This window comes from Argopecten irradians, chromosome 7, assembly GCF_041381155.1.
Source record: "Argopecten irradians isolate NY chromosome 7, Ai_NY, whole genome shotgun sequence".
NCBI lineage: Eukaryota > Metazoa > Mollusca > Bivalvia > Pectinida > Pectinidae > Argopecten > Argopecten irradians.
The window spans coordinates 1,270,102-1,297,135 of NC_091140.1; the positions used below are offsets into that span (position 1 = coordinate 1,270,102).

At 36.4% G+C, this 27,034-nt stretch overlaps 1 protein-coding gene across 3 annotated transcripts in view; it reads left to right on the forward strand.

Annotated features, from left to right (window-relative positions):
• Nucleotides 1–5,033: 5,033 nt before the first annotated feature.
• Nucleotides 5,034–27,034, forward strand: part of LOC138326985 (germ cell nuclear acidic protein-like) — a 31,301-nt gene continuing 9,300 nt past the window's right edge. The window contains exons 1-11 of one of the 3 annotated variants that reach the window (XM_069272942.1): nucleotides 5,034–5,059; nucleotides 7,589–7,766; nucleotides 10,917–10,998; nucleotides 17,380–19,156; nucleotides 19,436–19,491; nucleotides 19,745–19,814; nucleotides 22,155–22,262; nucleotides 23,823–23,938; nucleotides 24,720–24,870; nucleotides 25,874–25,958; nucleotides 26,269–26,407. In XM_069272942.1, coding sequence (XP_069129043.1) covers nucleotides 7,599–7,766; nucleotides 10,917–10,998; nucleotides 17,380–19,156; nucleotides 19,436–19,491; nucleotides 19,745–19,814; nucleotides 22,155–22,262; nucleotides 23,823–23,938; nucleotides 24,720–24,870; nucleotides 25,874–25,958; nucleotides 26,269–26,407 — 2,752 coding nt within the window. In that variant the 5' untranslated portion in view covers nucleotides 5,034–5,059; nucleotides 7,589–7,598. Of the gene's footprint in view, nucleotides 5,145–7,588; nucleotides 7,767–9,797; nucleotides 9,804–10,916; nucleotides 10,999–17,379; nucleotides 19,157–19,435; nucleotides 19,492–19,744; nucleotides 19,815–22,154; nucleotides 22,263–23,822; nucleotides 23,939–24,719; nucleotides 24,871–25,873; nucleotides 25,959–26,268; nucleotides 26,408–27,034 lie in introns of those variants that run through there. The other 2 variants (XM_069272943.1, XM_069272944.1) reach the window with 2 other exon arrangements.

Below are 27,034 nucleotides of genomic sequence, written 5' to 3' on the forward strand. Positions count from 1 at the left end.
TGTGTTTTTTCTGTGATTTTGTAATGTTTCATATTTTCCCAATTTCCCCCATATGCCGATCATATTTTCCCAATCAAAAAGGCACAGGCTGTTGTTGAAAAAGAGTTAAAAAAACACTGCTATGAGGCCAGGACCCAGCTGAGATGATGAGAATGCACAGACAGAGTAAACCATGATGCATATCGTCGGAACATGCTGCTTTTTTTTTTTAGTATTTTTGATATAATTCTAGCAATAAACATAAGAAAAGTAACAAAAACTTTGAAATATATCAATAATACAATAATCATCTTCATTCAGTGAGTGCAGACACACCAACAAACATATAAACATTGTGAAATCATTGGAATGTGCCACGTTGAACATTTTATAACAATGTATAACTTACAAGAATACTTATGAGCAACGAAATAAAATGCAACATTGACCCATATGCATTATTCTGTTTCCACTCCTCAATTCTTCAACTGTGTTACTTAAAGTCACTGATATAGATCGATGGAATCAGAAATTCCCTTTTTCAGCTGCCAGCAACCTTTTTTCAATCACGCACATTTAAGCTTTAACTATATGGTAAAAAGGTTCCTTCAGTGTAATTAAGCCAATCCTAGGCTTGGCAACAATTTTTATTTCATCAATAAATGACACAGATTTGCAGGGTTAAAGGCAATTTTCATTTTACCGATAAATGACAGATAATTCCATGCATATATATATATATATATATATATGTAGACACATGTCAAATAAAGGCAATCAAACTAGATGTTTATGATCATAAAGTAATATTTGCATTTTATACTCAAAGGAACTTGACAGTGTAATATAGCTAGTTATTATACATGTAGTATATGTATGATGAAACGATTCGGATGCTGCGAATCGATACAGCCTTTAGGTTAATTAGGCCGGACTGTTAGGCCTCATCTTGGTGCTGCAGACTCAGAACCGAATCATCCTTCATGAAAAATCAATGGACTTTCTCGTTCCATCGTACCTACCATATCAATGAACGTAAACAGATTGTAGGGAAAAAATCATTACATAGATCTTTTCTCCAGTGTCAAAATATTGGCATTCCAAGACAGGTAGGTTTTCTGTAGTAGTTCTATCTGGAGCTCAGCTAGGAAATCTCCAAAGTAAGAACGTATTAAAGGTGACGATTACCCGGGTATACAGAGTTACCAATAATAAAATAACCAGGTATCAGTGTGTTAGTTTGATATACCTTGGTAATCATTTGACTAAAGCCTTATTTACTTTACACAATAAAAGAGCAACAAAGAGAAAGCTAAGGTTTCCAAAACACTAAATAAAATAAGACAAACTCCAACACTGAATCATCAAGGTATGTGATTCTTGATAACGAAATAATCGGGTATTTTTCAAAATCTAGAAAATAATGCGTAAAATTCAAAACTGAAAATGGATGCAGTTAATGATAACAATTATTTACTGAGTGATAAGGACACCAATGATACTGATGGAGCCATTTGTAATTTCAATTTAAAGGTAGGTTTCGCCCAACCAAATAAATATTTTTTATAAAAAAAAAAGAAAAGATGAAAAAACTTATTAAAAAAATTTTTTAATTTAATTTCTTTATGTGTATGAGAGTTAAAAAAAATGTGTCTTGAATACAATTTTGAAGTAAATCCTGACAGGATAGTTTGCAAATGAAGCTGCGATGGATTGGGTTGTTGAAGTTTTGCGGATGTGCATTGCTGCGTACTGAAAGTAAACAAAATGGCTGAACGAAAGCATGGGAGAAAAACAAATTATATCTGAATCGACAACAAGGAGGAGGAAATTAAAATGGAATCAGTAGTACTTACTCTAGGATATCTCTAGGGAATGAAACTCAGAGATGTGTAGCAAAAGTATAAACAGAAGCCACATCTTATGCAGAACTTGCTTGGATTCTGTTGGATTCGTGTTGCACGTGGTGAGTTAAATTTCAACACATATGCCAGCGGACATGCATTGACTGACTATACTAACCACATATATGTTTGATGTACTTATTATAAGCTAGCGAGCTTATGTCAGTAACATGAAGTGTTTTAGATTATATGATATGTGTAAACAATCCATCGCACTTCAATTTGTTGTTGTTGTTTTTATTTGTACCTTGTTAAGACTAGTGTCACTGCTATCTGACATTTTGTTGCATGCTTCCGTTTGTTGATGCAGCCTCGTTTTGGAAAAAAATATGTCATGTTCTATGTAAAGCTTGACTTTGCTCTATTTTTAGAGGAGTATTTTCCAGGTCAAGCTAGGCAACTGACCACGTGCACCTATATTGTTCATTATATGTATTGAAAATGATCTTAAGATTATATCTATTTATATTATAAATTTCAATTTTGTAGTCATTTATTGGGCGAAACATACCTTTAAACTACAAATTCTTCAGCAGAATAAAAAAATGTCTAATCCTGTGCTAAACACTTTAGTGTTTATTACGGACACGAGATCAATGGACAGAGCTTATTCTTTACTTGTATACTAAATCTGCCTTTAGAACAACCTCCAAACACAACCATCAGGTTTTTTTCCCAGGGTCAACTTTTAACATAACTGTACTGTGTATAAAGACTGCTGTAAAGCAGATTGAAAAAAATAGATTTCTGACAGCTGTGAAAGCTGGAGAATAGAACAGAAATGGACTTAAATAAAACTTTTCATATTTTCAACATCTTAAAGATATAGGATTACATTGTATTTTGATAATTAACTTTCCTCCAAATTTTTAATTCAGTAAGACTAGAAGTCTAGACCCAAGTTTACATAAGAATACACTAGTTATTAATTCATTGGAAATTGTTTGCAGTTTCTGTAACAAAGACTGAGCAACACATATACCTGCGTATATATAAGCCATTTATGGGACTCACCTAGACGAGTCCTGGATTCATGATTTTCCTGTGGAACTCAACCAAAATTTTGAGAACCCTATATAGCTAGTTATGTTTCTTTGTAATAGGACTCAATTTGAAGATAGGTGTTCAGGACTCACCTAAAAACATCCTATACCACTGTCTGTAAAATCCAATAGTCTGCTTAATCAGGTGCAAAGTTCCCAGTACAGTAGTATTAGACCTATCCTCATTGATTGGTAAAAAGGTCAATACAATTAGTCATCAGCCACAACATGCTGGTACAAACGTTAACTAGGTCATCAATGAATCTCACATTAAAATTCCACTCAACTAAATGTTCAAGAAAAAGAATTATATCCTGCCCACTGCTCGCAGAGTACTGTGGCTGAGTGGAGTATTCTAATATATTAGCACCCCCACTCTATATCTCAAGTTTCAATGTTCAATTTGGAGTTCACCTTCTGAGGTTTACCTTCCAGGTACAAACACATTGTACCAAGCATCACAGCCTCTGAATCAACCATTTGTTAAACCACTGAGTGCTTGGATGTATTAAGATGCTGATGATGTCATATTTTAACTTTGAAAAAGATCAGATAGATTTGAGGAACAGATTTAAACATATCGTTTTTTATCAATGTCCAGTTATTGACACTACAGCTGGAAAAGTAACACGTAACCTTCATCTAGATACTTTTGTTGTAAGCCAAACATTAAACTGTAGATGGGTCAGTGTAAATCAGTGAGATTCATACCTGCGAATTCCATAGTTCTAAAATGTGTCATTCATTTAAATATACGGTAGTCGTTGCACAAACATGGCTCAAACCAAATCCATTAAATATGATATCATGGTTGTTTCCTGAAAAGTTTCATGCCTTGGCCATGGTGACTGAGACATTAAGGTTTTTCGATAGAGTGCCACTACCCTTAACCCCACCTCTCGGTTGCAAATTCACAACCTATCTGGGCCAATTACCTGGAATTGATGACTGATAATGAATTCAAAGATCTGTTGTTTTCTCAAGGTAGCTTTCCCCCCACCTCCTAAACCCAGAACTTGCATGTCCTAAAACTACCCTGGTAGTTAATAGGGAGTTAAACAATAAAAACCCAAACTATATTCCTGCTACAAACCCCATATACCAGAACAGAAGCCATGTAAGGCATGAACACTACATCAATATCAAAATAATCAGATAAAATGTGGGTTTTTTTTCAATCCTTTATAAATCTTCAATTCATCTTCAAATCAAAATGTACTTAAAAATTCAAATTAAAAAGAATGCAAATATGCGTGTGCTATATTTAGAAAACAAATTGAAACACCAGTGATTATATTTGGTACTGTGCTTTGTGTAGTTTTAGGAATACGGTAAAGACATATAGTGGGCGAATTTGATAAGACACTTAAGATTGCCGAGTCTGGACTGACTCCTCAATTAATGTTGATTAAAACAGCAAAGAAAACTGCTGAATCTGATGTTACCAGGTCTTTGAATCTCATTATAATATGAAATCACTTTTAGTAGCATGACATCATATCATTATCAGAAATGGAGCTTTGTTGAAACAAATAGTTGAAATTTTCACTTAAAAATTATTAGGTCACGACATAAATCATCAATAGGATCACTAAAACTCACATAATGTTGATATGGAGGGGTATGGTGTGTCTGGCAGATGTACAGGGGAGGGGCAGGGATTCAGATACTCAGCTGTCAAACGCTGTAACAAACACAAACCGCTTGAATGATCGGCATGGTTATATGCAACTTCAATAACCAAATATCATACATAAATTAACACTTATTATATTTATGATAACTTCTCACTTACCTTCTGTGAAATAAGTCCAATACGTTTGAATAATTTGCCATATAAAACTGTAAACAAACTGAGTGCCTGTACGGCATGAATTACCTTTCGGTCTGTGACCTTTTGGAACAACTTCCGGTGAGGTCAAATTCAAGATCAATCATCTCGTTTACACGGTGTTAATTTATTTGTTATGTTTCAGAATGGTTATTACGCTATATTCGGTTATTCTAGTTTTGAAATATGTACAAGCTTTCTCCTATATGAATATGCACACCAAACAAAAACAATTTTTTTTTTTTTTAAAACGAAGCGGCAAATTTAATTTCTACTTCCGGTTCAGTAAATGGAGGTGACAGGTGCGTGATATGATTTGCAAAGATTTGTGTACTTCATGATAATCTAGCTACCCATGGGTTATAATTTGACGTTATATAGCCACTGGTACGTCGTTCGAATCAAAATCAAATCGATAACGATTTGCAAGTGTCTACCAGCATCTAATATAGTAATAAGAGCTTCGATCCCTTCAAGTTCTAGACGTTTCGCCGCTGTTCATTTTTAGTTACTACATATTGTTCTAGCTTGATATAATGGCTCTATTGCTGATTTGTTGTCTAAAATGGTCCCATATTTCAGTGTCTGAAAGTGATTGTGAATTTTCCAGAGACAATCGGTCTACAGAGAAAGAAAATTCTATGTCCCAAGCCATTTTTCCATTGACCCGTTATAATATCACATGTACATGCTAAAGCAACAAAAACCAACGAAAATTACTAAATTTACATACAGATTTTTCATACAGAATTTTATTCTTTATCCTTGCCAAGCACTTCATCAAATATAGATCAAAATCAGAATTTGTCCAGGGATGCAGAATAAAAGAATTTTATGTCAAAATTGCATAGCCAATAGGGCCAACATGATAAGAATTTACATAGACCAACCAGATTTTCTATAGCCTCGGGCCATCGGGCCACATTTAATCGTGAACACTTGATATTTGTGAGTGAAGTCTGAACATTGCAGTGTAGCTTGCAGGTTTTAATGCTGTGGAAGGAAAAAACGTAGCGGCCAGACAGGGATTCGAACATAAGCTGGCCATGCTCTGCTGACTGAGGGAGCATCCTAGTTTCCGATGATCAACACAATTATAAGAGTAGCAGGATTGGACTAGGTCAATTATCGGTGACTAGGTAGGTCAGTCGGTAGAGCACTCGGCTAGTGTCCTGTGGGTCCCTGGTTCGAATCCCGGTCTGGCCGCTACATTTTCTCCTCTCCTGTTACAAAATTGGCACCCAACTAAATAACCCTTGGTGGTGGTGTTTGGAAGGGTCTCATATGTCTTTGAGGACGAAAACTTTGAGAAAGGAGAGAGGAGTGTAGCGGGATTGGACTGGATCGATGACCAGGTAGCGCAGTCGGTAGAGCACTTGGCTAGTGTTTGGAGGGTCCTGGGTTCGAATCCCAGTCTGGCCGCTACATTTTCTACTCTCCTGTTTAGGGCTGGGTATTGGAAGATCTAAAACGATACGTATTGACGATACAGTGGACCTCTTTTTCAAATTCAGTTGACCAATGTGTTTTGAATATTGTGACAATAAAAGACAATTTTGATAAAACATTTTATAACCAGGAAAAAATCTACCAAACATTTGATTCGGTTTATCATCTGTGATAATTAATTTATGTCAATTTGTATTCTTAGTTATGAAAAGGCATTTCTAATCCATCTAGATGAAACAGATGCCTTAAACACTTCAAATTGATTGAAATGCTTTTACTTGAATGATGTTTTAGAATAAATTTTGTTTGGAATTTCCTATTTCTATAACAAAAAAAAGTAGGGTGAGATGTAAAACGATACAGCGATATACAACATGTTAGCGTATTGATATTCGATACACTGGTGAAAACCGATACATATTGGTATATCGATATATTGATCCAGCCCTACTCCTGTTACATAACAAATTCCACTAAATGCCTGCTGTCCTTTGATCCTTCTCTCCAAGTCTTCATTTGCCCCTGAAAACGCAAAAAGTTTACATAATCCAGGCTAACTGCTAAGTGTACTCCCAAAGCTTGAAATGGGTTAGCATGCTCACCAATTTTGTAATGGGAGAACTCACAAATAAAACACAAAATATGTTGGAAGAATGTAAAATATCACCCACAGAAAACTTAGAACTCGCGGAATAATAACATGTGTAGCATAGAATGAAGTAAAACGGAATGGATATGACTAATGAACCAACCAGTTAAATAAAAATGTAGCTGGTGTTAACATTGATATGTACCTTTATCTGTAGTACTGCTGACAGTTAGCTAAGCTAAACCCAGTGAGCAGGGTCTGTCCAATGCTGCCACAATGCTGTGCTATTATTCTATTGTGGCCCTTTCCAGGGGGAACTGTTCTTCTATAGTGTTGTCTGGCGAGGTATAGTCCCCGAGTCAAAGACAAGGGGACTATACCTCGCCAGATAACACTATAGGAGAACTGTTCACATGACATACATTATGACATCGTATATTTTGTCGTGTGCTCATTCCCGGAGGAATATACTTTGGTATAGTTCCTGTAAGTCAGGTATAGTCACCTGTAGTCAAGAAGGACAGGGAACTGTCGCAAAATAGACCATGGCTGTTATCCAATCGCATTCCTAGTAATTATCATGTGATGTACTAATAAATTTTATGCATTAAAAAGGCCACTGACAGAGGATTAGAACAAGTATTAAATTAATATTATGGTCATTTTTTCGTCTGCTGCATCAACATGTTTAATGTCGGAGAAAAGTTCAGGAAACACAATGAAGTTTGATTATCAAACTCTTGTTCAAATACATTTTATTTTTTGTTTAATTTTTCCTGTCCTTTGTATACAGGGTGTGAAGGATGTCTGATACACCGACTGGCACCCAGACAGATGTTCTGTCTCCGAGAAGGACATTGGTGTCCAGCACCCCGGCACCAGACAAACCAGATGTGTCTCAGCTGTTCCAGAAACTTGGGGACAAGTTAGGGTGGTTCCAGTACAACAATTTAGACACAGCCATAGAAACAGTAGGGTGGTTCCAGTACAACAATTAGAACAGTATTCTGTAATTATAATGATTCCTCTTAGTAAATCAAGTTAGGGCGGTTCTACAACTTAGACACAGCCATAGGAACAGTATTCTGTAATTATAATGATTCCTCTTAGTAAATCAAGTTAGGGTGGTTCTACAACTTAGACACAGCCATAGGAACAGTATTCTGTAATTATAATGATTCCTCTTAGTAAATCAAGTTAGGGTGGTTCTAGTACAACTTAGAACACAGCCATAGGAACAGTATTCTGTAATTATAATGATTCCTCTTAGTAAATCAAGTTAGGGTGGTTCTAGTACAACTTAGACACAGCCATAGGAACAGTATTCTGTAATTATAATGATTCCTCTTAGTAAATCAAGTTAGGGTGGTTCTAGTACAACTTAGACACAGCCATAGGAACAGTAATGATTCCTCTTAGTAAATCCACCATTAGTCATCTTTCATATATGATATGTCCATCCAGAACATTTCTGAGTTTTCTTGATAAACTGTAGTCAAGTGATTTACTGCTATAGCCTTCCATTCCTGGGTCAAAGGTCAACTTAGGGTGCTAGCCTGGTAGTACCATAGTTACATCCTCTACAACTTTGGGAGTTAGCCTGGTAGTTACCATAGTTACCTACATCCTCTACAACTTTGGGTTCTAGCCTGGTAGTTACCATAGTTACATCCTTTACAATTTTGGGAACTAGCCTGATAGTAACTGGAGTTACCATAGTTACATACTCTACAACTTTTGGTACTATAGCCTGGTAGTTACCATAGTTACATACTCTATGGCGTTGGTTACTAGCCTGGTAGTTACCATAGTTACATACTCTACAGCTTTGGGTACTAGCCTGGTAGTTACCATAGTTACATACTCTACAACTTTAGGTCTTAGCATGGTAGTTACCATAGTTACATACTCTACAGCGTTGGGTACTATAGCCTGGTAGTTACCACAGTTACATACTCTACGGCGTTTGTTACTAGCCTGGTAGTTACCATAGTTACTGTTACATACTCTACAACTTTGGGTATTAGCCTGGTAGTTACCATAGTTACATACTCTACAACTTTAGGTATTAGCCTGGTAGTTACCACAGTTAAATGCTCTACAACTTTGGGTACTATAGCCTGACAGTTACTATAGTTACATACTCTACAGCTTTGGGTACTAGCCTGATAGTTACCATAGTTACATACTCTACAACTTTGGGTACTAGCCTGGTAGTTACCATAGTTACATAATTAACAGCGTTGGGTACTATAGCCTTGTAGTTACCATAGTTACATACTCTACAACTTTTGGGTACTAGCCTGGTAGTTACCATAGTTACATACTCTACAGCTTTGGGTAGTAGCCTGGTAGTTACCATAGTTACATACTCTACAACTTTAGGTCTTAGCCTGGTAGTTACCATAGTTACATACTCTACAACTTTAGGTATTAGCCTGGTAGTTACCATAGTTACATACTCTACGGCGTTGGTTACTAGCCTGGTAGTTACCATAGTTACTGTTACATACTCTACAACTTTAGGTATTAGCCTGGTAATTACCATAGTTACATACTCTACAGCTTTGGGTACTATAGCCTGGTAGTTACCATAGTTACATACTCTACAGCGTTGGTTACTAGCCTGGTAGTTACCATAGTTACATACTCTACAGCATTGGTTACTAGCCTGGTAGTTACCATAGTAACATACTCTACAGCGTTGGTTACTAGTCTGATAGTTACCATAGTTACAAACTCTACAACTTTAGGTATTAGCCTGATAGTTACCATAGTTACATACTCTACAACTTTTGGTACTATAGCCTGGTAATTACCATAGTTACCATCCTCGATACTCCAGGGCTTCCGATCACTTACGATCTCTACACCCCTGGACTATCTCATAGTGAAATTGAAGGCAGCTCAGCGGAAAACATTTGACCAATCACAGGCTAGCAAATATTTCATTTGAAGACTACAGGGAGAGCGACGCCTAACATCAAAGGCACAGAGTCAACCACAAGGTACTGTTATACGGCTCTTTTGATGTACATCAAATGACTAACTTACCTGTTCTATTCTGTTGCCTCCAGTTTCACTATGAGATAGTCCAGGGGTGTAGAGATCGTAAGTGATCGGAACCCCTGGAATATCGAGGATGCATAGTTACATACCTAACAATTTTGGGTACTAGCCTGGTAGTTACCATAGTTACATACTCTACAGCGTTGGGTACTATAGCTTGGTAGTTACCATAGTTACATACTCTACAGCGTTGGTTACTAGCCTGAAAGTTACCATAGTTACATTCTCTACAGCGTTGGGTACTATAGCCTGGTAGTTACCATAGTTACAAACTCTACAGCGTTGGTTACTAGGCTGATAGTTACCATAGTTACATACTCTACAACTTTGGGTACTAGCCTGGTAGTTACCATAGTTGCATACTCTACAGCTTTGGGTACTAGCCTGATAGTTACCATAGTTACATACTCTACAACTTTGGGTATTAGCCTGGTAGTTATCATAGTTACATACTCTACAACTTTAGGTATTAGCCTGGTAGTTACCATAGTTGCATACTCTACAGCTTTGGGTACTAGCCTGATAGTTACCATAGTTACATATTCTACAACTTTGGGTATTAGCCTGGTAGTTACCATAGTTATTACATACTCTACAGCGTTGGGGACTAGCATGGTAGTTACCATAGTTACATACTCTACAGCGTTGGGGACTAGCCTGGTAGTTACTATAGTTACATACTCTACAGCGTTGGGGACTAGCATGGTATTTACCATAGTTACATACTCTACAACTTTGGGTACTAGCCTTGTAGTTACCATAGTTATATACTCTACAGCGTTGAGTATTAGCCATAGTTACATACTCCTGATGGGCTAATATATAGTGATTATTACATGTCTTTGCTTCATTCTGTATCTGAACTGATGGGACTGTGAAGGCCTATGGGCCTCTTGTTTTCTGTATAAACATCAGTTTATTTCTGTTTACATAATGATGTACATGTATACCACTTCAGGCCTGTTTTCAGTTGTCACTTTATATCAACCATGATCCATTACCTTAAGACACTGACTGCGAATCATTGGTATAGATTTAACTTGTCTTTTCAGTTATCTAAAAGTGCAAAGAAGAAATCAACAAGATCCCGTCGAGAGAAAACCAAGCAAACAGATGACACTCACACATTGCAAGGTAATGCTTTATACCAAATGATGTAAAATCATATCAATACTTGGAGGTTATACACAAACATTATTTCTTCATGTGAACCTTGACAAAAAATTGAATTTCATGTGAAATTCACCTGTGAATTTTGTGAATTTTACTTTGAAGGAAATATTCACATGAAAAATTTATAGATGCTCCACCGCTAACAGAGCATAAACAGTTCTCATCATTTGAACATTAATTGGTGTTTAATCGTGTATATACAGGGTGTCCCAAAAAACATATCCCGAGTTTGACGCTTTATAAAAAGGGTTTTGATAGACGGAGGAATTTGATCTATTTACCATTAGAAAGGCAGTGAGTTGTTCTGTATAACAACCCGGACAAATATCTTTTTGTTAATACTTACAATGAAAATCGAAAGAAAGTCATATTTCGCTAATTTTGCGATTTGTTTAGAAAATCAATAACTTTCGGTTAAAGAATAGGGCGCTAGCTGTCCGCCCTTCTTTTCGATGACATGATGAATTATGTCCCCGAAATTCCTCACCATCTCATAATTCTGTAAATCTGCTTCATCGGACCGCATTGTAGATTTTAATAACTGCAGCCTGATTCTTCATGGTGCTAGAAAGTCACCAAAATATGACATAATCGATGATGTCATCATTTCTATTATGACCTCATCATACATAATGACAATGTAATCTGTACATTTTTACCAAATTAAGTTAAATTTGGATACTACTGCTTTCCAAATTATTTAGAATTTTCAAAAAAGGTTCAGTATTGCAAAATTTATTACACGTCAAAGTCGGGACATGTTTTTTGGGACACCCTGTATATGTGTCTAATTAACACAAAAAATAACACGAAATAATTTGTTTTGCTTCCGGTGCATGCACAATCAGTACATCATTCCATATAGGACATAGTGCCATGAAATTTTTTCGGGATGCAATTAATTATTCTTAATATTTTTATCTTGAAGTAAAGTTATATTAGAAGCTCAAATTTTTCAATGGTGGTAATGATGTAAAGTAAGTAACTTTTGTAACTGAAGAAAAATACTAAATCGTCTGCTGCTGTTTTTGATAGTGAAAAAATGAAATACCATTTGTCAGCGGTGGAGCATCTTAAAACGTGAAATTTATGTGGGGAAAAAAATGGTTTTAATACATAACAATTCGGAAAAAAATGTATAGGACAAACAATTATGTATGATCAACAATAACAATTTATTCAAACGAGTGCGGCCATGTCTAATGTTATGGTAGAAATATTGTGGTCGAAGGCATCTAGAAACATTTTTTCAGGCAAATTTCTTTTTAAAAATACCCACTGCATATTTCATTGCTTGCTCAGTTTAATTTTCTATTTTGTTCTTTTGTAAATTCGTCGGCTTTCAAGTTTCCAAACCGTGACATTTGCGTTTTGGAAAATGTCGTTCACACACAGCTTGTTTGCCAGTGAATAGCGCAAATAGCGACAGTAATGTCATTGGAACAAAAAGCTCGCCAAACCATAGTACCGCAGGAAACCACAGTCCGGGGACTATGGCTAAATAGTGCCCGGGGGCTGAGCCATTGAAAACGCGAGAAAAAGTCATGTTAGGCCGGAGGAAAAAAATATGTCTGTTTAGGGTCCTCTGACCCTACCTAGATTTAACCCCCTTGACCCTAAACTTTTTATTGATAAAAATTGAAAATCCTGTGATGCATCATTTTCGTTTGCGTCCGTGGCGAAGTCCCTCAACTTTTGGGACTTTGCAATCAAACGCACCCAAAAAATGGCGGCCATGACAGGTGAGCCAGCTGGCCAAACGCAGGCAAACTAACCGAGGTACAGACGCAAAACGCCAACCAGACATGACAATTGGATTATGAATGGCAATCACCAATTAATTAACACCTTAGTTACACTATTCTAGGTCCTGTGGCCCACTTTCAGCATGGTATGGCTAGCGTGTTGTGTCAGTACTGCGGTGCCGGTGAGTGACAGCGCTAAGTGTTGAGGTTTTGTCTGGGTTAAATATCGCTTGTAAATTAAATATTTTGTTTCAATCCAAAGTTAGTGTACATATTTATTAGCTCACCTGGTCCGAAGGACCGAGGTGAGCTTATGGGATACCGCAGCGTCCGGCGTCCGTCGTCCGTCAACAATCGACTTCTTCTCCATAACCGCTGGTCGGATTTCAACAAAATTTGACTGGTAGCATCCTTATGGGCTACTAACTGAAAATTGTACAAATGATTGGGCTGATCCCCTGGGGGCCTGAGTGGCGGGGCCAAAAGGGGTCAATTTGGCTATTTCCGTATAAACGACTTCTTCTCTGAAACCAAGCATGGGATAGCACCCATAATGCAATGGTAGCATCCTTATAGGGTGGGGATTCAAAATTGTACAAATGATGGGGCTGACCCCCGGGGGGCCTGAGGGGCGGGGTCAAAAGGGGTCAATTTGGCTATTTCCATATAAACGACTTCTTCTCTGAAACCAAGCATGGGATAGCACCCATAATGCAATGGTAGCATCCTTATAGGGTGGGGATTCAAAATTGTACAAATGATGGGGCTGACCCCCCGGGGGCCTGAGGGGCGGGGTCAAATGGGGTCAATTTGGCTATTTCCATAAAACGACTTCTTCTCTGAAACTAAGCAAGAGATAGCACTCATAATGCCATGGTTGTATCGTTATAGGGTAGGGATTCAAAATTGTACAAATGATGGGGCTGACCCCCGGGGAGCCTGAGGGGCAGGGTCAAAAGGGGTCAATTTGGCTATTTCCATATAAACGACTTTTTCTCTGAAACCAAGCATAGGATAGCACCCATAATGCAATGGTAGCATCCTTATAGGGTGGGGATTCAAAATTGTACAAATGATGGGGCTGACCTCCCGGGGGCCTGAGGGGCGGGGTCAAAAGGGGCCAATTTGGCTAATTCCATATAAACGACTTCTTCTCTGAAACTAAGCATGGTATAGCAATGATAATGCAATGGTAGCATCCTTATAGGGTGGGGATTCCAAATTGTGCAAATGATGGGGCTGACCCCCCGGGGGCCTGAGGGGCGGGGTCAAAAGTGGCCAATTTGGCTATTTCCATATAAACGACTTCTTCTCTGAAACTAAGCATGGTATAGCACCCATAATACAATGGTAGCATCCTTATAGTGTGGGGATTCAAAATTGTGCAAATGATAGGGCTGACCCCCCGGGAGCCTGAGGGGTGGGGTCAAAGGGGGTCAATTTGGCTATTTTCATAAAACCATTTCTTCTCTGCAACTAAGCATGGTATAGCACCCATAATGCAATGGTAGCATCCTTATAGGGTGGGGATTCCAAATTGTGCAAATGATAGGGCTGACCCACGGGGCCTGAGGGGCGGGGTCAAAAGTGGTCAATTTCCATATAAATGACCTTTTCTCTGCAACTTAACATGGGATTACGCTCATAATGCGGGGGTCTGAAGGGTGGGGTCAGAAGGGGTTAACGTTATTAAGCTATTTCCATATAAACGACTTCTTCTCTGCAACTAAGAACGGAAGAGCACTTATAATGCAATGGTAGCATCCTTATAGGTTTGGGATTTGAAATTGTACAAATGATAGGGCTGACCCACGGGACCTTAGACGGCAATAGATGCGAGGTCAAAAAGGTCAATTAGGCTACTACTTTCATATAAATTATTTTGTCTCTGAACCTATGTATTGGATAGCATATTAATATGGTATCAATAGCATCATTGTATGGTTGTGATTCAAAATTAAACTTTGGGAGTCAATTTTGCTTATTTTTCTAATTGTCGAGTCTTGTGATAATTACTAACAAAAAACCAGGTGAGCGATACAGGCCCTCTGGGCCTCTTGTTATATTTGGGACAAGGAAGTAATTCCAACCGTGTGGACAAAACAAATTGTCAAATTTTCGAGGCAATCTGCCCTTTTATCAAGACATACAAAACGAACAGGATTATTCATTATATTTCAAACTTCTTTGACAATATGCAGTCTGCGTGTAGATTATTCTGTATATCTACAAGTTTGTAAAGCGAAAATGAAAAAGGCAAGTTTTTCCATTATTAAAGATAGAATCTAACATACAGTCAAACCTCAATGTATCGAAGTTCAAGGGGCCGTCAGAAAATCTTCGAAACATCGAGACTTCATATTTTTCGTGGTTGAAATTAGACCGATGGTTTTTTTTACCATGACCAACTGTGGTAGTTGTGTACATGTCGTCTCCGTTCCGTAAACTTTATAATCATTGTATTTACCACAAGCAAAACAAAATAAAAACGAAGTATGCAATTAATCACATGTATTGCTCTCGTTAGCAATACATACGTATATCATAAGCAAGACTTACGTGTACTAGGCCTAACCCATGTACAAGTATTTGTTTGGTGACTATTTAAGCGATGGTTAATATTCCGGAAACGAAAACACGTAAAAATGAAACTAAAAAGGAGGAACCGAAAGCGTTACAGCACCTACAAAATTCTTCGATTTAGAATGATCGATTTGCTCCAATATTTATGCCAAAGTTGTGCAATGTAACAGTTTTGAGTATGAGTTACTAATAATGTGGCTCGCTATTTACCGTTCCGTAAATTCTACAAACCGCTACCAATGGCGGCGGCGAACATCAAAAATGACTAACTGTATCTTTGCCGTACTAATGATTTAATAACGCAGCTTGTAAAAACAAAGCACCGGGTATCGGTCTGATTAGTGATATTAATTATCTTGATGATATCAAGCTAGCAACACAAGCTGTCATAATCCCTATTGTCCGGCGAAGGCCCGTCGCGAGACAGCTAGGTGTGACAGCATGCCGCGGGGTTTCAACGAATACCTGTTCTGTACAGGTAAATTTTCATTCGAATCATCGAGTGTCAGTTACCTTTGATTCTATAACAAATGGTCCATGAAAAAAGTTTGATACATCGAGAACTTCGATTCATAAAACTTTGATTCATACATGGGTTAGTTATTAATGTTATATAGTGAAGAAATTCTGGACCAGACAAAAAGTTCGATACAGCGAGAAATTCGATTCATCGAAGTTCGAATCATCGAGGTTTAACTGTATATTGAAAAATTGAAACAAGAAAAAAAGAAAAATTAAAAGACAATTATTTGTAAAAGAGAAAGAGACAATGTTTAGCAGCATGTTAAAGTATGATGAACAATATAAACTGACTTTTTAATGCATATTTAAAATATCATGCAAGTAGATATCTACATAGGCAATAAATCTGTGATATGAAAATTATATAAAATAAAAAAAAATAAAAAATCCGACCTACCTATCCTATTTTTTTGGCCTCATGTGACCCTAAACAAACATAATTTTTTTTGGCCTTATGTACTAAACACTGTTATTCATCATGTAACAAGGAATATCTTTGTGGAATTCTATTTGATTTACCTCCTGTCATTTGTGGAATTCTATTTGATTTACCTCCTGTCATTTGTGGAATTCTATTTGATTTACCTCCTGTCATTTGTGGAATTCTTTTTGATTTACCTCCTGTCATTTGTGGAATTCTATTTGATTTACCTCCTGTCATTTGTGGAATTCTATTTGATTTACCTCCTGTCATTTGTGGAATTCTATTTGATTTACCTCCTGTCATTTGTGGAATTCTATTTGATTTACCTCCTGTCATTTGTGGAATTCTATTTGATTTACCTCCTGTCATTTGTAGAATTCTATTTGATTTACCTCCTGCCACTTGTGGAATTCTATTTGATTTACCTCCTGTCATTTGTAGAATTCTATTTGATTTACCTCCTGCCACTTGTGGAATTCTATTTGATTTACCTCCTGTCATTTGTAGAATTCTATTTAAGTTACCTCCTGTCATTTGTAGAATTCTATTTGATTTACCTCCTGTCATTTGTGGAATTCTATTTGATTTACCTCCTGTCATTTGTGGAATTCTATTTGATTTACCTCCTGACATTTGTAGAATTCTATTTGATTTACCTCCTGTCATTTGTAGAATTCTATTTGATTTACCTCCTGTCATTTGTGGAATTCTATTTGATTTACCTCCTGTCATTTGTAGAATTCTATTTGATTTACCTCCTGCCACTTGTGGAATTCTATTTAATTTACCTCCTGTCATTTGTAGAATTCTATTTGATTTACCGCCTGCCACTTGTGGAATTCTATTTAATTTACCTCCTGTCATTTGTAGAATTCTATTTGATTTACCTCCTGTCATTTGTAGAATTCTATTTAATTTACCTCCTGCCACTTGTGGAATTCTATTTAATTTACCTCCTGTCATTTGTGGAATTCTATTTGATTTACCTCCTGCCACTTGTGGAATTCTATTTAATTTACCTCCTGTCATTTGTAGAATTCTATTTGATTTACCTCCTGCCTTTTGCAGATACTGATTGTAAACCGAGAACAAAACATCAGAAAGAAAAGAACCAACAGAAATATGACAAGGAAGATGAATGTAAAGAAAATAGAAAACCGAGAGAGAAAAAGGTCAAATCTCACAGAACAGACAGTTTGCATTCATCTAGAGAAGTTGATGAAGTTTTCGAAAACAATGAAGAACAGGGAGTACCAGTGAGAAAGAGCACTGCTTGTACTGATCTGACAAGGTCACAAACAAAGCACAGGAAGAAACACCAAAAGAAACCCAAACCTATCACCCCCAATTCTGAGTCTCCTAGTGTGCCACAGATAAAAACCCACAACATTCGTTTGTCAAGTGCTCGATCATCTTCAGAGAGCCCTGAATACTTTGGGGATAATGTAACTGAATCTACGAGAATCCACAGTGATGCTAGCCTGGAGTGTGTGTTAGACTCTGCTGATGTGTCGGCGATATCGTTCCATCGACCTGACAGTGTATCAGGCAGTACAGCCATGGACAGTTTTAGATATAACTCTAATGATGACTCCTATAAACTGTTAAATATAAAATGTGACAGACGATCAAACAGCCCAGAAACCTCGCCTACCAATGGTTGTGTAAATCTGCAGGCGTTGACAATTTATGATTCAAATCATGATGACAGCAAGGGGGATAACTCTTTAAAGACCGTAAGTCACTCTCACTTGTACACAATGGCTCCATGTGTTAGAGATGACAGTGTTGAAGTGATAAAGTCTTCGTGTAACTCTCACAAAGACACAGCCTCGTCAGGCTCTAGTTACGAAGTACAGGATGTTTCAGTACAGGTACAGACACATTCTGAGGAGGAGACAGAAAAACATAAACTCTACGCCTCAAGTTCAGGATCATCCTACGAGGTGGAAGATGTGTCTGTCCAAGCAGATGAACAACTTGACGGTATTAAAAGTATTTCTCCGAAGAAAAATCAACATCAATGTTTTAATTTGAAATCCGATTCTTCTGAGAAAGATGAGGATGGCTCTTATTTTGAGGTAGAAGATACATCCATGCAGACAAGCATACAATTCTCTCCCGAGTCCCAAACAATACCAGATGTAGATGTTGAATCTGAGTCTGTTGTAACTAGAGACCATTCACCAGAGAAACAGGCAGACAGTATTCTAGACAAACTACACGATATTAGCCTTCCTGAGTTAGATTTTGACACGCAGCCAAAGCCCACATTTCCAAAAAGAGATCCTAGTATTTATTTTGATGCCATTGATGCAGCTAAACTGGCCACAAAGTTTAGTAGAAGAGACCCAAGTATTTATTTTGATGCCAAGCAATCCCTCCTGAGTGATTCACACTCGTCTAGCTCAAGTACTGGTCAGACTCGTAGTCCAACAAAAGACCCCATTGGACCAGGAGCCAAGGGAGATAACCGTGTGGAATCTGACACAGAAATACCCTCAGGTGTTATTTCTCTCAGTGATTCAGACCTTGATCAAGTGGAGAAATCACCAAAAATTGTCAAAAAGAAACACCGTCAATACAACAGTTTTTCATCTGATTCTGAGAATGACTTCAAGTCTAAATATTTTTCTAAAAATAAGTCAAAAGTAAAGTCCCAAAGAAAGTATTCTTCATCAGCAGATTCTAGTGACTCTGATTACAAATCACAAAAGAGGGGTCACCATGTCCCGAGATCTACTGTTGTCAGTAAAGAAGGTTCACAGTATCACAAAGACAAGTCCGACAGTTCACCTCCAGACAGTAACAAGGTTTCTGGACAGCTATCTAACAAACACTGGAGGTAATTCTGTATAACATCAATGTAGATAGATAATCTCCTGATGAGTTTTACACCAGTTAAAGTAAATCTATATACTAGCCTAGCGCCCATCAGGTGTGAAAGATAAGAATAAAATCAAAAGATCTATCGTTGAAAATTTTAATCTTGTATATTTCTTAATGGATTCAATACAGCAAGTTTCCTTTCTTATTAGCAAACAAAGAATTGTGTTGGTTCAGGCAAAACTTCTCAATTTTCAGAGGTTTAACTTGCTATATTGATGTGTTGTCTTGTACCCAGGACTAAGCAGACCATTGACGCAGATTCCTCGAGTGATGATGAAGCTCTGGAAACCTGTAAGTACTTATTTAGACTAAACATAAATAACACAATAAACACTGAGGACATGAAATAGGAATATAAATAATTCCGATGCCGATCGCGACTGTACAGTACGTAGTGGAGCAATTCTTACCAAGGCCCTCGTGCAGTGGGAAAAAAAACAACATAGAAATAATCATTACAAATCCAGGTCTATATTTCTTTGTTTTATCTATAAAAATATAGTACAGAAAGCTACACATTTCAAACTTTCATTTTACCTTGCAGTTTTCCAAAAAATGAGAGGATCCAAGAAACAATTAAGCAGTGAAGAGGAAGAAGAGGAAAACAACGACAGGTGAACAATTCTGAAATATAAATAAGTTTTACCACTGCCCTGAATTCATCGAGCATTGTACATATAATAGAGCTTCATATTGCTACATATTCAGCAGAAAACTTAACTATCCAATTATCGACTGAAATTTTAATGTGTTAGCCTTAAGCTACAGAAGATAATGTAAAATCTTATTAATACATGTCTTTTACAACTAATTTGGTTCTGAGTCTTGGAGTAATTTAAGTGGATTTTGAGTAGAAGAGTTTATCATGCAATCTTTTTGGAAATGATTATCCTATTTTGAAAGCCGCTCATGGCTAAGCCAAGCAGCTTTATTATCCCCCGCCCAACGAAGTTGGCGGGGGATATACAAATGGGTTCCATCCGTCCGTCCATCCGTACGAATGGTTTCCGGAGCATAACTCTAAAACCAGTAGAAATATTTCCACGAAACTTCATACACACATTGGTCTTATGGTCTAGTAGTGCCTTTTGCTATTTTTAGGTTTTCATTGTCTGCATTTTTTCCGTAACCATGGAAACATTGCTGAAAATATCATATTTTGTACCAGGTTCGTTTCCGGAGCATAACTCTAAAACCAGAAGAGATATTTCCACGAAACTTCATAGACACATTGGTCTTATGGTCTAGTAGTGCCTTTTGCTATTTTAAGGTTTTCACTTTTTGTACTTTTTTCTGTAACCATGGAAACATTGCTGAAAATGGCAGATTTTTGTGCAAGAATCGTTTCCGGAGCACAACTCTAAAACCAGCAGAGATATTTCCATGAAACTTCATAGACACATTGTTCTTATGGTCTAGTAGTGCCTTTTGCTATTTTTAGGTTTTCATTTTTTGCACTTTTTCCGTAACCATGGAAACATTGCTGAAAATATCATATTTTTGTACCAGGTTCGTTTCCGCAGCATAACTGGAAAACCGGTTGAGATATATGCAGGGAACTCCATAGGCACATTAGTCTTATGGTCTAGTAGTGCCTTTTGCTATTTTAAGGTTTTCACTTTTTGTACTTTTTTCTGTAACCATGGAAACATTGCTGAAAATGGCAGATTTTTGCGTAAGAATCGTTTCCGGAGCACAACTCTAAAACAAGCAGAGATGTTTCCATAATACTTCATAGATACATTGTTCTTATGGTCTAGTAGTGCCTTTTGCTATTTTTAGGTTTTCACTTTTCGTGCTTTTTTCTGTAACCATAGAAACATTGCTGAAAATATCATATTTTTGTAGCAGGTTCATTTCCAGAGCATAACTCTAAAACCAGCAGAGATATTTCCACGAAACTTCATAGACACATTCTTTTTATGGTCTAGTTGTACCTTTTGCTATTTTTAGGTTTTCATTTTTTGCACTTTTTCCGTTACCATGGAAACATTGCTGAAAATATCATGGTAAATGGTAAATGTTACTTTGCAAAACTCCACCCATCTTTGTGTATATAGTCTAATATAAATGTCAAGGCTGTATACCTGATTCAACAATTGCAGCCCCGCTCTACTTGAATTATACACCATCTTTCTTAAGCTCAACTTCATTTTTCCTGGTTTTTTTCATACACATAAGTCTCCACAATCAAACTTACTTCAGCTTTGATATCTCCATTGGCGGGGGATCTGAATGACTATGTCCTTGTTAAAATAGGTGTGTGTTGAACCCATCTCCGGTTGAATCCTGCGCATCTGTTGACTTTCGGTATTGACAGTTTGCCATATAAACAAGCTATAACCATGTAACCAACCTGTTCATATTATAATCATTACATGATATTTTTGCAGTTCTCAAATAGAAATGGGTTTTCATGATGCATTTTTCTGTATTATAAGCCTGTTTCCTGGTCGGTATATGGCTTCAGACAATAAACATAGGTTTGGTCGCTGCCAGTAGATTTATAGTACACTTTATGAAAATAAGGCACATGCTTTAGTGGGGTATTCAACACACATGTTTCGTAAGTAACATTGAATCTGTAGGATAGATGCAGCAATCAAAATTTGTTGCTGCAGTGGCTTTTCATATCATAATTCGACACAATTCTAGTTCTTGTGTTATATGCAAAACCAGATAAGAGAGGCAATGTGTAATTCTTGTTAGAAATTTGGTCTGTTATTTTATCATGAATATCTATAATTTGACAGATCTTATACCTCAATAATAGTTACCATTAGTTACCATGGAAACAAATTGGAGAATCATTTGGTTGCCATAGTCTCACATAAGTGGTAGGGCAGGTATAAGAGGCAAGTTGCTGTTCCTGAATATCTTTTAGTAACATATTTTCTGCCTTTCTTGCTGTAAATTTAACGTTTTCATTTGTTGTTACATCCGGATCCTTGTAGCATGAACGATTTTATAGTGGACGACCCGGATGTCAGTGAAGATGAGGATGATATCTACTACATCAGTACTGCTTACAAAACGTCTTTTGTCACCAAAGAAGATCAAAAGTAAGTATCTACTGCTTACAAAACATCTTTTGTCACCAAAGAAAATCAAAAGTAAGTATCTACTGCTTACAAAACATCTTTTGTCACCAAAGGAGATCAAAAGTAAGTATCTACTGCTTACAAAACATCTTTTGTCACCAAAGAAGATCAAAAGTAAGTATCTACTGCTTACAAAACATCTTTTGTCACCAAAGGAGATCAAAAGTAAGTATCTACTGCTTACAAAACATCTTTTGTCACCAAAGAAAATCAAAAGTAAGTATCTACTGCTTACAAAACATCTTTTGTCACCAAAGAAGATCAAAAGTAAGTATCTACTGCTTACAAAACATCTTTGTCAAGTATCTACTGCTTACAAAACGTCTTTTGTCACCAAAGAAGATCAAAAGTAAGTATCTACTGCTTACAAAACATCTTTTGTCACCAAAGAAGATCAAAAGTAAGTATCTACTGCTTACAAAACATCTTTTGTCAAGTATCTACTGCTTACAAAACATCTTTTGTCACCAAAGAAGATCAAAAGTAAGTATCTACTGCTTACAAAACATCTTTTGTCACCAAAGGAGATCAAAAGTAAGTATCTACTGCTTACAAAACATCTTTTGTCACCAAAGAAGATCAAAAGTAAGTATCTACTGCTTACAAAACATCTTTTGTCAAGTATCTACTGCTTACAAAACATCTTTTGTCACCAAAGAAGATCAAAAGTAAGTATCTACTGCTTACAAAACATCTTTTGTCAAGTATCTACTGCTTACAAAACATCTTTTGTCACCAAAGAAGATCAAAAGTAAGTATCTACTGCTTACAAAACATCTTTTGTCACCAAAGAAGATCAAAAGTAAGTATCTACTGCTTACTAGCAAAACATCTTTTGTGTCAAAGTAAGTATCTACTGCTTACAAAACATCTTTTGTCACCAAAGGAGATCAAAAGTAAGTATCTACTGCTTACAAAACATCTTTTGTCACCAAAGAAGATCAAAAGTAAGTATCTACTGCTTACAAAACATCTTTTGTCACCAAAGAAGATCAAAAGTAAGTATCTACTGCTTACAAAACATCTTTTGTCACCAAAGGAGATCAAAAGTAAGTATCTACTGCTTACAAAACGTCTCCGTTACAAAACGAGTTAAGTGTTTCTTCTGATGCAGTTTCTACACTGTTTAACTACACTCACATTTTATGTATCCAAATGAAAAATTTTCTATAAGAAAAATTCCGAAAGGGAAATCTAGTCCAAAATCATTAGGAATTACAAAAGTTGAGATTTGATCAGAGGAAATCTTGCAGAGAAATTCCAAAGAATACACAAATGTTTAAATAGGTCCCACTAAAACTAAAAAGGATACATATCAGTTGGCTATGAATGATTATTAAAGAGTTGTCTCCCCTTAAATATTTCATTATGTACTTTATCATAATTGTACTCAACAACTTTGTTACAGTTGTAATATCTCTTCCAAAAGACTTGCCAATATACAAGGTATATAACATGAACATTTGTGGGGAGGATATTATCTTAATTATTAATTCAATTATTGCAATAATTTTTTTTCAGGAAAATTTTACCAATAGTTTTCCGTGACAGCAGTTCAGAAGACGAAGATTTCAAAACCCCAAGAGTTACTTCCAAAAGAAATGATGATCAGGTTTTTAAAACACCAATAAGTACAAGTAAGAATAATCAAAGTAAAATTTTGTATTGACAATGTCGTGATTGAAAGACTCAAATTCAGCCCATATTTACATTCAGGCAAAATTACATATCTGAATATTAATCGTTTTTTATGCTAACTAGTAAAAAAGACAAATTTTTGTTATGAATACCTGATAATAAAGGTGACCAAATTTCTTGTACTAATTGCCAAATTGTGGCAAACACATTTGGAACACCTTGGCTGATTCTAGAACCAAAGATATACGAAGAAAACTAAATAAGCGACATTGATCCAACATTAAAGTGAATAGTCGGGCAAAGAAAACCAGTCTAAATGCGTTCATTGGCCTTCCAAAAGTTCTCACATATTAATACAACGGTCACGTTCTGCTTACGTTTCCCTGTTCTGACCATTGAAATAAAGAAAAGTTGAAAGCATTGAAAGCGAGGCTGCGTGGAAATGTAACCACGGACATAGTCAGCCGGGAGGACGTTTTAGCATTCGTATACTTTAAATTAATTTCTATGTACGCAGACAGATTTTGACGAGAAAGTTAATTTTTCTATTCCATAAGAAATTATACTGGATACATTCACACCATTTTTACCGACTTTAGCCATCCTTGCCCGACTGTTCACTTTAAACACCTTCCACATATTAATGTACAATGTACTTGAATTCATGGTGTATTATTTGGGAGAATGAAATATTTTGTTATGGTGTATTATTTGGGAGTATAAAATATTTTGTTATGGTGCATTATTTGGGAGTACATATAAAATATTTTGTTTTCTCAGAGAAAAAGCCACGGAAATTAAAGACACCCTCAACAGATATGTGGGGTTTGAAGGAGGATAACTGTTTGTACCATCCAAGTACCAAGTACAGCTTCCTGAAGTCACTCACGGAAAACTTACCACCACACAAGTGTGATCCCGAAGCAATAAGGTATCCAGTCTCATTAAGACATGTTATAGCCAGTGACAATATAACAAACATATAATAACAGTACACTTGCTTTAGCCAATACTTTTATGATTTAGTTCAAATTATGTTATGATGTCAATGTTATGCCAAATATTTTGATGTGTCAGTTTACCCTAGATGTTAATTGCCGAGATGGAATAAGCTCAACTAATGATGCCATGCCCTAGTTTAAGCCAGGTATTTTCTAATTCTTTTGCGTCAGTATACTTTGAATAAATTGTCAAGCTGTAACAAGCTCTCAGCCTTCACAGTAACTGTCATTTCTTTTCATTGAGCTTAAGGACTGTGTATGGTTTGGGCTGATTTTGGCCCCAAACCCTGTCATTTACTTTTGTTGAATTTCAAATATTGAGTACATGCCTGATACAATTAGTATGATAGTTGTCTATCATTGCAATTATAGAGCGCATCCTTGGACCAACTTTAAATTTCTCCTAAATCTCTTCATCTTATTAGGTGCCTACATATTCACAGTAAATGTTAAGTTTGTTCAAGATTGTTCTCTATTGTTTCTTGCAGAAAAACCTATCAAAAATAGATAGAAAATACTTATTTATGCATATCCCAAATGGTTACCATGATAACTAGAACTCTAATAATAGAAAACTACCATGATAGGTGTATCAGGGATGTACTCAATATTTCAACTACAACAGCTTAATTACTTACCACTTAGTTGAAAAATTGATGGATTTCGAAGCCAGTAAGGGCCCAAATCATACATAGTCCTTTTAAGGAGATGAAAATAACATAATATTTACTTCAAATTTTATAATATGAGCTGTCAAGTTGAATACTTTGTTGCTATGCTATTAAACTTATGATGTCGTATCTCCTGATCAGCTGCTATCTCCATCAACTACTTGTTACTAGAATTTTGATATTTCGAACATTGATTCATCAAAACCTTGACATATAAAAAATCTCAATTTATCAATTTAAAAAAAAAATATTATTTTTGCAGGTTCATAAAAACATTTAAGAAATCCAAACAAGAACTTACACAGCATCTTTTTAAATTATTCAATGAAACAGTGTTTGAAAGCAAGGTAAGTGTACTACGACAGAACCAAGTGTGGTAAAATGGGAAGTTCTTCTCTCTTTTTAATTTCCTTGTTAATAATCTGATTTATTCACATGCTACCTTATTGTAACATTTGTGTGGTGTCTCGTGCCTTGAGTACCCTACTGATTGATCACTTGCAATGATTTCTATTTCCTGTCGCTGCTTTTTATTAATGGCCATCTTCTCCTGAAAACCTATGTTTTTAGACAATCCATTGTACTAATCATCATTGTGAAGAATACATCAACCTGTGATAGAATGTCAACTGTAACATAGTGCTTGATGTTTTCCAGTTACCTGACGATCTGGATGTGATCTGGAATTGTCGTCTGTTGAAAACAGCTGGCTGTTGTGTGTATAAGAAAGTGTCGACATCTGGAGGAGCTCGTACTGTCCGTATAGAGCTGTCCACCAAAGTCTGTGACTCCGCAGGTACTGAAACATTACCAGGTCCCGCTCCTGAATCAGTTTAATAGGTCTTCCGCTACTCACAATATTGGTATAGAGCTGCCCACAAAAGTCTGACTCCATAGGTACTAAAATGTTATCTGGTCCTGCTCCTGATCCACTACTTGCAGTAAGTGACTTAATTATTCACAAAAGTCTGTGATTCATAGTAGGAGTGTCACGGTTAACCGAAAATACGGTTAACCGAAAAATTCAACCGTACGGTTCGGTTCGGTACGATAATTCTAAGTTTCGGTTCGGTTCATTAAAAAAATAACTGTCCTATAATACCTGTAATTTACGTGTATAAACTGTATTGCAGATTATTTCATTGAAAATACGGCGAAGTTGTTTGTCAGAATCCCGAGAAATACACCTGTTGACCGACATATATGTGTAACACGTGTGCAAGTTCAGTCATTCAAAAGATCGTTTTTTGCTGTCTGCGGACATGGTTTTTCACATACATAATATCTAAATGATATATTTCACTAAATGTTTGATATTTTATAATTGATGATTTTTTATTATTGTATGTTTCCGATAACATTAATCCCGCAGAATATCGGCAGCTAAATCAAGCCGCTATTGTGTTGCCGATTGTAAACAATC